The 15,246-nt window shown below is 29.1% G+C and overlaps 1 protein-coding gene across 1 annotated transcript in view; it reads left to right on the plus strand.

Annotated features, from left to right (window-relative positions):
- LOC143242672 (solute carrier family 53 member 1-like) overlaps positions 1–14,525 on the plus strand; it is a 41,322-nt gene extending 26,797 nt beyond the window's left edge. Inside the window, exons 8-16 of the mRNA XM_076486152.1 lie at positions 777–855; positions 1,531–1,718; positions 2,495–2,674; positions 4,129–4,276; positions 6,012–6,212; positions 7,803–7,972; positions 9,820–9,953; positions 10,572–10,757; positions 11,590–14,525. Of these exons, the coding sequence (XP_076342267.1) occupies positions 777–855; positions 1,531–1,718; positions 2,495–2,674; positions 4,129–4,276; positions 6,012–6,212; positions 7,803–7,972; positions 9,820–9,953; positions 10,572–10,757; positions 11,590–11,656 (1,353 nt within the window). The 3' untranslated portion in view covers positions 11,657–14,525. The remainder of the gene's footprint in view (positions 1–776; positions 856–1,530; positions 1,719–2,494; positions 2,675–4,128; positions 4,277–6,011; positions 6,213–7,802; positions 7,973–9,819; positions 9,954–10,571; positions 10,758–11,589) is intronic.
- Positions 14,526–15,246: the final 721 nt, after the last annotated feature.

Here is a 15,246-nt window from a genome sequence, read left to right on the forward strand (position 1 = left end):
CCCTCAATTCATAGGGGTGGGGTCATAATAACTCATTTTGATTTTTGTAGTTTTTTTTTTCAGTTTAGGTAGTGCTGCTCTATACCCGATATTTTCTGTATTTTTTCCACAATCAGTTCTTGGGAGTTGAGCAAAATGGATGTGTTGTTGCATTTATCTTATTTGCTGTTGTAACCATTTGCTATTCATTCTAATTCCACAGTATTATAAAGATAATATTTCTCGAAGGTTTTACCCTTCATTTTGATCCACACTACCATATATGACATGAATATTTTACCCTTCATTTGAGAGTTAAGATAATAATATTGAATTGCTGAATCATTTAACAGTAAATCAACATTTAATGTTTATCACAATGTTATAACTTTATAAGAAATTTCAATAAACAGTGAAGTGTTAAAGATATTTTAATTTGTGTTTATTGAAACGTAACCAGTACATAAATAAGGTTCTAAACTGCAGGAATTGTATAAAAGGCTGCTTTTTTTCCAACTATTATTATTTGTTTTAATAATTAATCCAAAAATCTAGGTTTAAATGAATACCAAACTCTAAATTTTGAGTTCAAAATTTGGTAACTAATAAAAATAATGAGGTAAATTGGTTAGAATATACAAATACTGTTGCAGTTTCCATTAAGATGAGATTTATATGACTTTGATAATATATCTATATAGATTTGTGTGACATCTAATTGAATAGAAAAATAAATGTGACTTCAGGAGGTACAAGCTTTTGGTTGATTAACAGTCCATTATCTTTGTTTTATGTAGCAATCACCATGGACAACGTTTAAAGTGGGCTTATTTTCAGGTGCCTTTCTAGTGCTTATAGCAACCGTAATTTTGTCAGGTGAGTGCCATTAAAACCACTAGTGTGACAACAACATGGTTTTGTTGAAAGTGAGTGGAAATGAATATAAATCATCAGAATCTGGTCCCGTTAGATCAAGCACTTTAATGAAATATCCAAAATAGTATTTTCATCTGTTCAATTATCCTGTCTGTGCTCAAAGATTTATCCTAAAAATTATTTAGAACCATCTTGTAGAAAAATTTGACAGTTTTCAAAAGAATTTAACCTAGCTTTTAAGGTATGTTTATAAAGTTGTGAATATTCTATATCTTAAGCTCTCCTTCTGAATGTATTGCTTTTTTATATAATTAAACAGGATTTTCATTTCATTAATTGCTGGAGAGAACTTGATGCTCATTGATCTGGTACTTGGTCACTGTCTTGTTGACAATTTTGATAATTATTTATATATTTTTACTTAAATGGAGATGGTATTGTACCCTTCTGTATTTTACTTTAATAAGAATTAATAAATTAAAATCAAGATAGATTTTTTTCACTTCCTTTACTTTCACTTTGTTTAAGCATTTTTAGTGAAACCAGTAATGTTGCTTGCTTCTTTTATATGTTGTTTAGGTATTTTCAGCAAAATCTGTTTAAGTTTTTGCTTTTTTATTTGCGATAGTAGATGTATTAGAAAGAAAGTTGGAACAGCACCTTTTTTTTCTTTAGGTGTATTCAGTAAAACCAGGGATGACTGGCGTATTGTTTTTCGACTGTACAGGGGAACGCTACTAATTATTCTGTTTATGTTTTTGATTGGTATTAATGTGTATGGATGGAGAACATCAGGAGTGAACCACGTACTGATATTTGAGCTGGATCCAAGAAATCATTTATCAGAGCAACACTTGATGGAAGTAAGATTCTCAAATAGCTGCAAATTTAATTCACCTAAAACTGTGACAAAAACTTTAAAATAATCTACAATAGAACTCCTACAATAACATTCCAGTAACTGTCCTCTGAACCATTTATAACAATTCATTGTCCTTTGTAAGCTCTTTAAATGTGTGTTCTGTATTTCTGTAGATACAACCTAAAATTGTATTTTCCATATCAATAGCAACAATGCATTGCTTGGATGGCTTAAGAGACTGATCAGTTAGAACCCCAGATTTTTGTTCTTCAATCATGCTGTTAAATTTATTACTTCAGAATTTCAATCATAATACAAATTGTGATATCTTGAATGCACTACTTTGAATTTATTATAATTAAAATCCATCTGCCAGTTCTTTGCCTATCTTGCCAAATAATCTAAATCTTTTATAAGTCAGTAACAGCCAGCAACAAGACCTCAAAAACAACTTTGATATGGTTAAAATTATTCATATTTTTTCTTTATTTAAAGATTTTGTGTGTGTGTGTGAAATGGTACTTAATTAAGTTTTGTTGACTACCATGTTGGCATTTTTATCTTTTGAATCAACTTGATATAATATTGGTCTAGAGACTGTTAAACATTTTTTTGTCTGTAATGTGACGAGTAAAGTTTTTCTTTGGCAAAATCTAAAATTATTTTCATTATAACATATCTTTGTAGTGAAGTATCCTCATATTTAGTTTTGATGCTACTTGAAGAAAAGTAATAATAGATTATTATTCTGATAGTAAGTGCACTAACTTTTTTCAGATGGCAGCAATTTTTGGGGTATTGTGGACGATCAGTGTTCTAGGTTTCCTCTACAGTAACACCTTAGCAATCCCTGCTTATGCAAATCCACTGGCTCTGGTGATTATAATGCTTTTGTTTCTAGTCAATCCAGTAAAAACTATGAAACATCATGCTCGATTCTGGCTCCTTCGAGTCCTCGTAAGTAGACATTCTACTTTGATTTCTGTATGATATTAAATCTCTCTCATTTAAACGTACATAAAGTCAGATGTGCTTTCAAATCAGTTGATCCATCTGTATATGTGTAATAAATAAATTATTGGTAAACAATAAATGAATACATAAACACATGCATGTATACAATAGAATAAGACATAGAGTTAAATAAGGTTTTACAAGAAAAACCAGAATAGTGTTGAAAACAAACCCATAATAATTGTTAAAGTGTTATTACAATGTTATTATAAGGTAACTGAAATTAATCCATGGAATAATCTAGAAATTGTGTATAATTCATAGAATAGAACAGGAGCCACAGATAAGTTAAGGTTAGCATTAATAACAACCTCATAAATCAATATACTTTTACTGTTTACTACTATTTGTCTTATATAAAGTGAACTAAGAAATTGTTCTCATTAATTTTAAGTGGTTGAGCAAGACTAAAAAGTGTCAGTTAAATCTCACCATCTAGGTTCTAAAGTAAAGATCATCTATCAAGACAATACATTGGGAATGTTGGTTTATATAGTTCTATCTGATCCCCAGCAAAAGCCAAGAATAACTGAAATCAAGAAAATGGCTCTGCTCTGTTGGTTTTATTTAAATAAGAAACCATTACATCTCTCCAGATTGATGTCCAAACTTGGGCAGTGGTTTTACGGATATCTTAAATTCTAAGCAGTAAATCTGAATCTCATTTCTTGTAGTATACAAGTTTATCCCAAACTCTTTTCAGATTTTGATGCTTTTCAATGTAGGTTTATAGAGATTAATATTTGAAGTTTTATTTTGTTACTTGCACCTCATATGTTTTTGTTTAATAAAAATGAAATATAGAGCATTCCATTGGTTAATATATTTTTGTCCTTTAGTTTTGTTGAATGGAATTAGAACCAAAATATAATGACTTAATAGTAACATTGAAAGTTTTTTTTTCTCAGTATTTGTACATGTTGGCAACTTGCCACTGTGCAAAGTTTCTAAATACTTCAAGTTTTGTTTTTTTTTTCCTGTTAATTTCTCCAAATCTTTACCCTTAGGTATTGTTTTGTGTTTATTATGTGTTTCTGTCCTTCTATGTTAGATTCCAGGTAAACAATAAACAGAAGGTTATGTCTTAGTTAATCTGGGGCTTGTGTAATTGTGGAGATAAAAACTTTTGGGGAATCTTGGAATGTTGTACTTAGTAAAATACACAGGAAGAAAAATTAGATATTTTGTTATTTTATTTTGTCAAGTGGGTAGTTTGTTTGGTATATTCAGTTGATATCTTTTTCTAATTTTTTATAAATCCAAACTATAGGTAATGGGTACTTTTGCCTCACAGAGTGTTGAAAATAAAAATGTTAACAAAAACATTACACTCACTTTAGTTGTTTGGTACTGGATGGGTAAATAGTTGTATTTAGTGAATGTGGATTTTTCTCCAGGGTCGAGTAATAGCTTCTCCATTCTTTCACGTGGGATTTGCTGACTTCTGGCTTGCAGATCAGCTGAACAGTTTAGTACCAGTTCTGGTGGACTTTGAATATTTTGTGTGTTTCTACGTCAGCACACTAGATTGGACAGAGAATAGTGGTTTGTATCTTGATAAAGTTCTTTCACCTCTGAAGCTGTGTGTTTTTTACTGCTACAATCTTGTTTGATTTTAAGTGCATACATGTGTATGTGTGTGTGTTTATTTATTCACTAACTTTTTCCCTAACCTACTCAGGTTAAACCAATTTATCATAATATTCTAATGATAACTTAGTTTGTGGATTAATATAATTAAACCAACTTATCATAATATTCCAATGATGATTTAGTTTGTGGATTAATATAATCAAAACTGCATAGATAATGAAAATATTAAAATTAATTAACAGGTTGAGCAATCATCAAATTTTTATTAAAAAAAGGACGATGTTTTGAGCTGGCATTCTTCATGAGATTCACAATTTGATGAAAAGCACTAGCTTGAAATGTCATCCTAGTTTATGGATGGTTCAACAAAAGGTTAACTAATGTACACTGTGAAGAGGAGGAACAAATAAAGTCCAGCATAAAAGTTTTTTAAATCATTAAATTTTTATTTTTTTATGAAGGTTTGTAGTTCCTAATCACCTTTTGTACAAGTATCTGAGGTAAAACTATTGGACTACAGTAACCTTAATACAAAATTTTCTGATCTAGCATCGTTCACAATGAGTGATGCATGATAATGTACTTAAAATGGGAAAAACAACTTTTTACGCATAAGTTGTTTTTGAAATTAAAAAAACATTGAAACATTTTGATGTACATTTTTACATTTCTAAAAGAGTTAGATACATCTAATCTCAGAAAGTAAACTTAAAATGTCTTTGTCACTACAGACAATAGACAAAAGTTGATAAGTTCTTAGTTTCATATATAATCCACTACAGCTTTAAAATAAGGAAAATATACTTTTTTGTATTTGAAATCTTTGGTTACTAAAACTTTTGCCACACTTGAGACAACCTGTAATTATTTTTTTTAGATGTTTTGACTAGTGTATAAAACAGTTTCTTGGAAGGAAGAAGGTAACTGATAAGAAATAGACCTCTATTAGTGTTGGTGTATTTTCATGCTTTGTTCAAACACACTGCTTACACTTCCTATCTGTGTACATGCTTTTATGTCCATTACTGATGTTGCTCCCTAGTGGCTCAGCAGTAAATTTGTGGGCTTATGATATTTAAATATGGATTTTGATAGCCCTCTTTGTATCTTTATGCTGAGCAAATAGACAAAGAAACCATTACTAGTGTTAGTTATTTCATAAGTACTAAACATTAAAAGCTGAACATAGGTTGAAACTAAAAATTGGAGATGTCTTTCATAATCATATTTATAATTACAGTTTGTTGTTTGAATTTTAATTGATTTAGCCGATGGTTTCATCATACATCACATTTAAAACAAGGATTATGCTATAATGATGAAAAATAAAGTAGCTTATTCAATTTATTTTACCATCCCTAATTTTGCAGTATAAGACTAGAGGGGAAGGCAGCTGGCCATTACCACCCACCAAAATCTCTTGGGTTGCTCTTTTACCAATGAATAGTGGGATTGATTGTAACATTATAATGCCTCCATGGCTGAAAGGGCTTTGGTGTTTGAAGAACATAAAATGGTAAACTGGGATCTTGCACAAGTAGAAATAATAAAATTAATTTAATGATACATTATTCACTTTGAAGATCTAAAAAAATATTTGTAAGCTTTTAATATGCTTAATAGTAAAAAAGAAAAAAAGAGTTGGGCATTTCTTATAACCAAGACTAAATTTTGGTGAACATTTCAGATGTTGTTCGTTGTATGGACAAACAAGTGGGTATAATACTTAGACCCATTGTAGCCTGCCTACCTGCATGGTTTCGATTTGCTCAATGTCTTCGTCGTTATCGGGACACTAACGAAGCTTTTCCTCACTTGGTAAATGCAGGAAAATACTCTACTACATTTTTTGTAGTAACTTTTTCAACTCTCTTCAATGTATTTAAAGGTAAGAAATGAAAATCCCAGGTTAACGTGATCAGAATTTACTATTTTTGTAGTTACAGAATTACAGTATGAGAATGGCTCTAATGTATTTACATTTAGGAAAGTAATTTCTCTTTTTTATTTTGTCTAATGGTATTGTAAGTTGCAGAAATCAGTTTTTTTGCTAGCCTTTAAAACTTTTTGACCTTTGAGAACAATCTAAATTTGGAACTATTACCAAACGTGGAACTGTTTTCTAAACTTTTTTTCATTGTACTTTTTATTTAAAAAATAAAAGGATAAATGGAACATAGAAAATGTGTAATCTGCTTTCATATAAATGATATCTTCAAAACTGAACTAACTGTGTATTTTGCAAAGAATTTTTTGTTATTATAATTTTAACAGTTTTGACCAATCTGTTATTATTAAGGGACTGCAAAGCTTGAATTCCTGTAAAATAAAAATGGTTTGTGTTTTAATGACAGTAGTCATTGAAAACAAATTCTAGATGTTTTGATTCTTTGATTACTAAAATAAGAAAAATTAAGTAAATGTTTTTCTTGTGATATTTTAAAATAAACATCGTTTATTTAAATGAAAAGTTGGTTGGTAAAATATAATAAACCTTTTTTATTTACGTTTATTTATTCTAATTACGTTTATTTCAGTATAAAAAACTTTTTCCTGATAGTCTTGTATATGTTAATAAAAGTAACGAAGCTCCTTTGATTTCATATCCTGTGGTTTGTCTTTCATCTGTACACTAATTCAATGAAGGTGAATCTTTGAAAGTTTTAGCAATGTATACCTTATACATTTTCAGACAAGCAATCAGTTTCATCTGATTTTATCATTTTCTAACATTCCTTAGTCAAATGTTTGTTATTTGTTTGTAATTACTCAATTATCGATACATCATTCTTATTACATACATAGATTTCTTTTTAGCGAGAGTTTGTATATCAGTAGTGTGTTTTAACTTTTGTAAATCGTATCTCTTCAGCATACAATGTACATTAATTATATGCTTTTTTCTACATATTTTTAGGTTTAGTCTGAGTACTGTAAAAACTACAAGTATATCAACTTTATTTATTAATATTAAACCCATAACTTTGTTATCCAGATTACCTAAATGATTTTTTATTTTAAATTAAGTTGCCTTGTAAATGGTCACATTTTAGACTTCTGTAGTGGTTTAACTTAAGATTATTTCTTCAAACCTGTAGGTCAACTGCTGTTGGATGATTTTACTTATTGGGCCAAATGTGGCTTGCTGTTGGGCTGTATACTGAAAGGCTGAAGTTTTACACCTGCTCCCCTCTGAATCTCAGGTTCTCTGACCTGGCTATTTGGCCCTTATGATACACATGATGCCATAAGTTGAAAATACCAAAAACCATCACATATTGTGTGTGGAGTTGCTTTGTACATTTGCTTAACATGTACTGTGATTTGTATCACAGAGTTACCAGTAATTGAGATATATATTGTTAAAGAATTGTTGTAGTCAGAGATTTTAAATGGGAGGAGAAGTCGTCAATTGCGATGATAGAGTTTTCCATCTTCACAGACAGAGTTTATAATGAAGGATTAATTCTATTTGCAGATAGATATGAAGAATCTGAATACAACCCTTTTTTCTTCCTCTGGATTGTATCTGCAGTGTTTAGTTCTTGTTACACTTACATCTGGGATATTAAAATGGACTGGGGGCTCTTTGATTCAAATGCTGGAGAGAACAAATTTCTTAGGGAAGAAATTGTTTATTCTTCACCGGTAAGATAAGAAACACTGGAAGGAAGCGATTAGGTTTTAGTATCAGATACGTTTAACCAGGCAAATCACATACTTAGTAAATATTATGATATATAAGAAACAAACAAAACTATTAATAACATCCAAGACACATATTTTTGAGATACAGAGAATTCTGAATATTTAACCACTGTTGAAAATGCATAAGAGTAATTTCAAGCCACCAATTTGAAGCTTCATAAACAGTTAATTAACAGTAACCAAGACATACCACCTATTTGAAGTTCCATAAACAATTAATAGTAACCAAGACATGCCCGTAACTCAACGTTATTTCAATTCTCATTACCGAACTTAAAATGCTTCAAAACCTTAATATCAGTCAGAACCCCACCAATAAAATAAAAATGAAAGTATCTTCAAGAGAAAAATAATGCTTAAACTAGAAGTGAATAGCCTTAATGAGCTCAACAAATGTTTAGGTTTATATAGTTATTTGCTACACATTAGATAAAAAGTTAAACAAGAGTTACAACAATTTAACAGGGACATATAAACACACACATGTACATATATCAAAAATAAACAAAGTTGTAAGTCATTATAATTTTCTAGCATGAAGGTTCTATGTGTAATTTCAGTATTTTTGTACTTTGATATTATTTCTAACATTTATATGACTCATTTAACTCTATTTAGTGTGACCGTACAGAGAAAATGAATTAAATAAAAGACACTGTCAGTATTATGTTAGTGAATAGAAAATATGAAATTTTGGAAGTATATATATTTTCAAAAACAAAGTTAGTTGAAAGTAATTATATTGTGGTAAAACATCACTTGATAATAGGTTTAACTTAAGCAAGTTATTCTGTTGAATTTAGGAAATCTAAGTAAACCATTGAATTTTGTTACAGTTTCAGTATTTGCATTTCTTCTGTAAAATGATCCTCTAGTGGTTCAATGGTAAGCTAGAGAGCTTGCAAGTTTTATTTAATATATGTTTTATATTTATTTCTATAAATATATATATATATATATATATGTATGCACAGTTTTTTATATTTTTTACACTTGTCTTTGGCAAATTTCTTGGCCCTTTGAAGCAGTTACTTAACCCTAACACAGTGGCCTTGTTGACAAGATGAAATGTGGTATAGATTTAATTAAGCCTATCTCATTTTCTACACAAAAAAACATTTATCTTTCTATCATAATTCAAATGCAGTACAAAATGATAAAACATACTTTTGCAAGCTTTAAACCTAAAAGTCAGGATTGTTGTAGCAAATTTCTACTAAACTGTGACACAGAATTTTATTCTGTTGTTATAAAAGTTTGATTGTGATGTTGCCTCCTAGTGGCACAGCATTATATCTGCAAACTTGTACCACTGCAAACCAGGTTTTGATACCTATGGTTGGTAGAGCACAGATTGCCCTTTGTTTAGTTTTGTGCATAAAAACAAGTAATAATATTGTGATGTTAAGAGTTATGACACACAAACTAATTCCAAATGAAGCTATTGTCCAAGTTTCATTAAGTTTCTGTATATCGTCACCATACAGTTGCTTCTCGTGTTAAACTACAGAGCAGAAATGAAGAAAAATAATGACAGAAAATGTTTAACCTGCACTTGTTTATAAAATCCTAAATATCATTGGAAGCTATTAAACTCTTAGATACATCTTCATGAGAAGATTATCATCATATATCTATTTATAATATTTTAAATCAAGTTGTAGTTTGTTTATTAATGAAATGATATCTGTTATCTTTTAGTGTTGTTTTTTTTCATTGACTTAAGCTCTAAGAGACGAGAAACTGGAAGAATGATATTTGTTGATAGTGTTTTCTGTATTTTTTAGGGTTACTATTATTTTGCTATTACTGAAGACTTTCTTTTGCGATTTGGATGGACAGTCTCAGTATCAATGGCTGATCTTGACTTGATTCACAGTGATTTAGTTGTCTCCATTTTGGCCCCCTTAGAGGTCATGAGGTAAATATTGTGTGTGTAACTCTTACCGATTGTCAAACTCCTCGAGTTTAGTTATACGTTTTTCTATTACATAGGGAATACATAAAAGTGTTGGTAAATTTAAGACACAAAGACTTGTGTATTCCCCATCAACTGAATATTTATATTTTAACAACTACTGAAGAGATACATATTGGCTTAAAATAAAGTTCAAGTTGTTTCTATTTCAGAAAAATAAAAGTACTGGAGAATCATTGCAACAAACACCTTTATTTCTTTGGTTTTTGTCTGATACGTAAAAGTAAGAAAACTGTAGACTTGTGTTTGATACTATTAAGTGAACAGATAAGTGAATACAATTAAAAACAACAAACATTTTTTTCATTTACACAATAAAATTAAATTTTATTTGGATCTAAGTACAAGCTCAAATACATTATATAAGATTCAATGCTTCAACAAATCATCTTCAGGTTGTTGTTTTTATTTATTTCTATTTTTTATGAATACCAAAAACATATTTTATCAATATAACAATTGATAAATACATCTAGTTTTGTTATGGATATACATTTCTTTTTTCAGTTTGTTTTTCTATGTTTTAAATGACAAATAACACCCTTTATTTCTTTGGAAAAGGCGTTTTGTCTGGAACTTCTTTCGTTTGGAAAATGAACACCTGAACAACTGTGGTAAATTTAGAGCAGTGAGAGATATATCAGTGGCCCCGATAGACTCTAGTGATCAGGTATTAATTTTGAAAATGATGGATGAACCAAATGGTGTCATTAACAGGAAGAGAAGAGATAAAAAGAAAGGCCACAAGTAAGTAACTATGTTTTACTTGATTAACTGGTGATTGGTTTGTTGTGTTTTTTTTCCTTTGTGAGTTGAAGTAATTTTAAACTATTAGATATTTTTAATTTGAAAAGAAATTACATTGGTAATTTTGACTTAAGTTAATGTATGGTTTGCATTATTTAAGTATTTCAGCTGTACGATTAATAATAAACATGTATAATCTTCTATAAACTATGCTGAAATAGTTTATTAAAATTATTTTGTTCACCAGTAAACACAGTTGAAGTTATTTCTTTTCTTTTTACTTGTGTAACTTACATTGAAAATAACTTAAAAACAAATTAAATACTAATTTTGATTTGATGGTAAAACCTATATTTTCTCAAAGGTGGCTTGTTTTTTATTCAAATTTTATCCAAATTAGTAAATCTAAGTCAAAACCATAAACATTTTTAGGTTTTCTTTTCTGTTTTTCTATGATTTATATTATGCTTTATTTGTCTGAAATAATTTTGTAATAAAAAAGTTTCAGGATTATTTTCCTGCATGTGTGTATAGACATTAAAACGTTAATTACTGCAGTAACGTCCTAACTTCATTTAAGGTTGTTTATCTGGAACTTTTATAATTTGAACAGTGTGGAAATACATTGTGTGAAACTTGTTTTGTTAAACAAAGAATGATGTGGCTTATTTTAAAAGGTAAGGTATTGTGTGAAACTTGTTTTACAAGGTGTAAAGCATTGTTTGAAGTTTGGTTTTGTAATAGATCTTTTATTTCTTTCTGTAACACCTAATTATTTATTTTTCTGTTGTTTCTTTATTATTATTTTTTACTTTAGTTTTCTCTCTTTAAGGCATAGAAACAAAACTGAGAGTAGGTTACTCTTAGAAGGAAATGACACCGATGATCCTGAAATTTAGTCCAAGTTATTAAACTTGAATGACATATTTGGCTTCCAGTGTTAAAGAAACTTTACCAGTGTGGCATACAATACCATTAACATGCTTGAAGGTACACTATCAGACCAAACATCCTGGGATCCAAGTATTCAGTTAATATACATTTGATTTATGTAAAATTAGGAATTTTGAAATACACTAAAAGATGCTGCAAAAATAAGTGTCTTTAATATAGCTATTCCAAATTTATTTATATAATTATTCAGATATATTAGTTTCAGTGTTTCAGACTAAAACAAATTTTATTATGGCATTTGAAGATGCATTTCAAAATCATATGTGAGCATATACATTGGCTCTGAACAAAATAATGTATTATGGCATGCTCTGTAACCATAGACTCACCATCTGATGTAAATCGATGATACTGTTGAACTGAAGATCTTTTTCAGAACAGATATATCTCCTTCAGTCTCACAATGAGTGTGGTTTGGCATAGCTTTCAGTACACGTGATTATCTAGCCAGTTCAACAACTGTTTAATATCAACTTAGATAATAAGTGTTAACAAAATGTGCACAGATACTATGGCACTTTATTTTTATGATTGCTCAAGTTTGATGCTTCTTCATTTGTCATTATTTAATCCAAACACTGTGGTTTTTGTGTGAAACCTTTAGTTTAACAGTCAGGATATTTTGATGAAAAGAGTGGGTTGTGTTTGTATTGAAAACAATAAGAAGTTTACTGGAACTAGTGACAATTGTGTCAGTTTGGAATTGAGGTGTCATAGTTTTAGCAGCAGTCACTCAGATGTAACACCTGATAAATCACAGGGCTCTTCAGCGAGGTTTAGTTTCAAGTCTTTATATAGATCTATCCTTTCATTAGAATACCTTTATTTTCATTTTGTCATGTTTTTTGCACCAAATGTAAGTAAACTATAATATGATAGGTTGCAATGAGTTATGGCTTAATTATTAATTATTGAAAACCTCCATAGTTATGATAAACATACACTTCTAAGATCTGTTGAAACTTTTGAGTCATTTATCACTTTGTTATATCACACAAAATCATAATGTTCTTTAGATTTATAAGATAAAAATAGTCATTCCAGCCACCAGAGTTTACACTTTACTTTGTGTAGTACCACTTAGTGGAAGTTAAGTTTTTATTTCATGTTATTTATTCAAAATTACTAAAAAATTATGTAGGGCAGAGAAACTAGGTTTTTCTTGCTTCTAAAAACAGACTTTTTGGTTTTTGTAATTATTACTGTTAGTTTTAAATTGATGAGAGTTCCTCATGTATTCCTTATTAGTCACTAGAAATTAAAAAAATATTTTTAATGTACATTTGAACCATGAATTTTATTATACTACATTTAGAAGAAAAGTGCATTTGTTTTATACTGTTATGAGTTGTTATATGTTTAATCATATTAATATCAACCAGTGAAAAGAATATTTATTTTTTAAGTCTAGTTTATATTTGTTATCACTAGATGTCCCTTTTGTACAACTTATTTTCCTTCATATAATTATTGCCATTGCTACTTGCAATTTAATTAGTTTCAAGATATTACTGAAAATAATGTTTTGCTAAATTTGTAGCGTACGATGATATCATAAAATATTACTTGCATACAAGGCTGACCTGTCATCGTACCAAAGAAAGACAACCCTTTTAGAGATATTAATTATTTTAAATAAGTATAATATACTTGGGCTTTTCACACCTTACAGAAAGAAGCTTTTATTATAAACGTTGAAATAAAATCTTATGGATTTATTTTCTTTCATTCCAAATTACAATATCTAAAAATGATGAACTCTAGAAGATCTTACAAGGACAAGGTGTGCTAGGTCTTTACAGTTTTTTTTCATTTATAACATAATTTTTGACAGTTACTCTGAAATAAACAGTAATTAAGTTGTTTTCATAATGCATTCTTTAGTACTAACCGTATAATAAGTTTATTCCCACCTCCTCTATGAGTGTCTGTAATATGAAAAACAAATGTTTAACTCTAGTAATAGTTATTACTGGAAGTCTTTATTCAGCAAGGTTTATTATGCCATTATTTTGTAGTTGTTTAAAAGAATAAATAATGTAGAATTAGTTATTATAAGTTTGTTTTTACCTGTGTTTAAAACTTTAATTGTGACAAAATTCATATAACAAGTTTCTTACACAGAAACTGAAGTGAAACTGTTGCATTTACTAATGAAATTTAGGTAATGATTTTAAATGCCAGTTTACAAATTGTCTTTTTGTGTTCTTGTTTCTTTGTACTATATCTCTTATGTACGAAAATTGATTTGCTCTCATTGTTAATAAATAGTTTACAACTATTAAATAAAACCTGGAACCTTTTGAACTTTCAAACAGCTGAAGGTATATTATCTTTTCATAATTTCTATAAATTGATGCTTCAGAACTAGCACTATCTTTGTGTACATAAAACACATGCACTTGTTTAAGCAACTATCTAATACCTTGTTATCTTATATTCAAAACTTCTTTACTGAAGTGAGATAGCTTATGCATGTAACTATATTTTAAAATTAAAGCTACCATAAATTAAATTCATTATTATGAAATTCTATTGGCTAAACACATGTTCTCTGTCATAAGATGACCAATCATGTTACTTAGCATAATATTATAGATCAGTGATAAAGCCAATCATGTGGTCTTGTATCTTATTCTTAAATCTTTAGTTTATTATGTTTAGTTTTTTTGCATCATTGAGATGATATAGTTTCAATTTTCCGCCTCCACGGTGCCATAAACATTGTGTAACTAGTTGAATGTGATAGTATGAAATGATGTTGATGGACAATTTATAAAAATATATGGAATGTAATAAATTCTAGAAAATACATTTTTGGAGTGTGTCACCTGTTTTTAGTTGGTTGTTCAGTTTAATACTGTGCACAAACATATATACCTACATTTTAATTGAAGATATGAAACAAACTTTCTACTATTGAAACATCCATCTAAAGTTTTAAAGTAGGCAGTGTTTTGTGTAGAAACCTTTGCCTAAGTCAAAGACAAAAACATCATACACAATAACATTTGGTGAAGATTCTATATAATTACAGGCACCTGTCAGTCTTGTTTAAATTACATTTATTTTCAAAACTAAAACACGAGTGTTTTCTTGTATTTAGTCCATCAGTTAAAAGCTTTCAGCACCTGATCATTTAATTGTGATTTCATGCATTTTGCAACTAACAAACAATTAGATTGTTATAACATACTCAAAACTTAACTGTTTTGATTACTGATCTCTTAACAGAAATAAAAATTGAAAACTATGTACATGCAATTATCGTGACAACATCTAAATTATTTACACAACATAAAATGAATTGTTTTCTGAGCCTTTTTACCATTCATTACTTTCATATGAACTTAAACTCTTATATAATTCTTCACAACTCAGTTATTTGGTAGATACAGTTTAGAGAATTTTACAACCAGTACTCAAAGTTATGTAAATTCATTTCTCTTCTAGAATACATTTGAATTACATATAAGTGGCACTATTTCCTAAAGCATAAGGGCTAATTTACCCAAAATTAAGTATTATTATGGGA

Source organism: Tachypleus tridentatus, chromosome 2 (genome assembly GCF_004210375.1).
Source record: "Tachypleus tridentatus isolate NWPU-2018 chromosome 2, ASM421037v1, whole genome shotgun sequence".
Classification (NCBI taxonomy): Eukaryota; Metazoa; Arthropoda; class Merostomata; order Xiphosura; family Limulidae; genus Tachypleus; species Tachypleus tridentatus.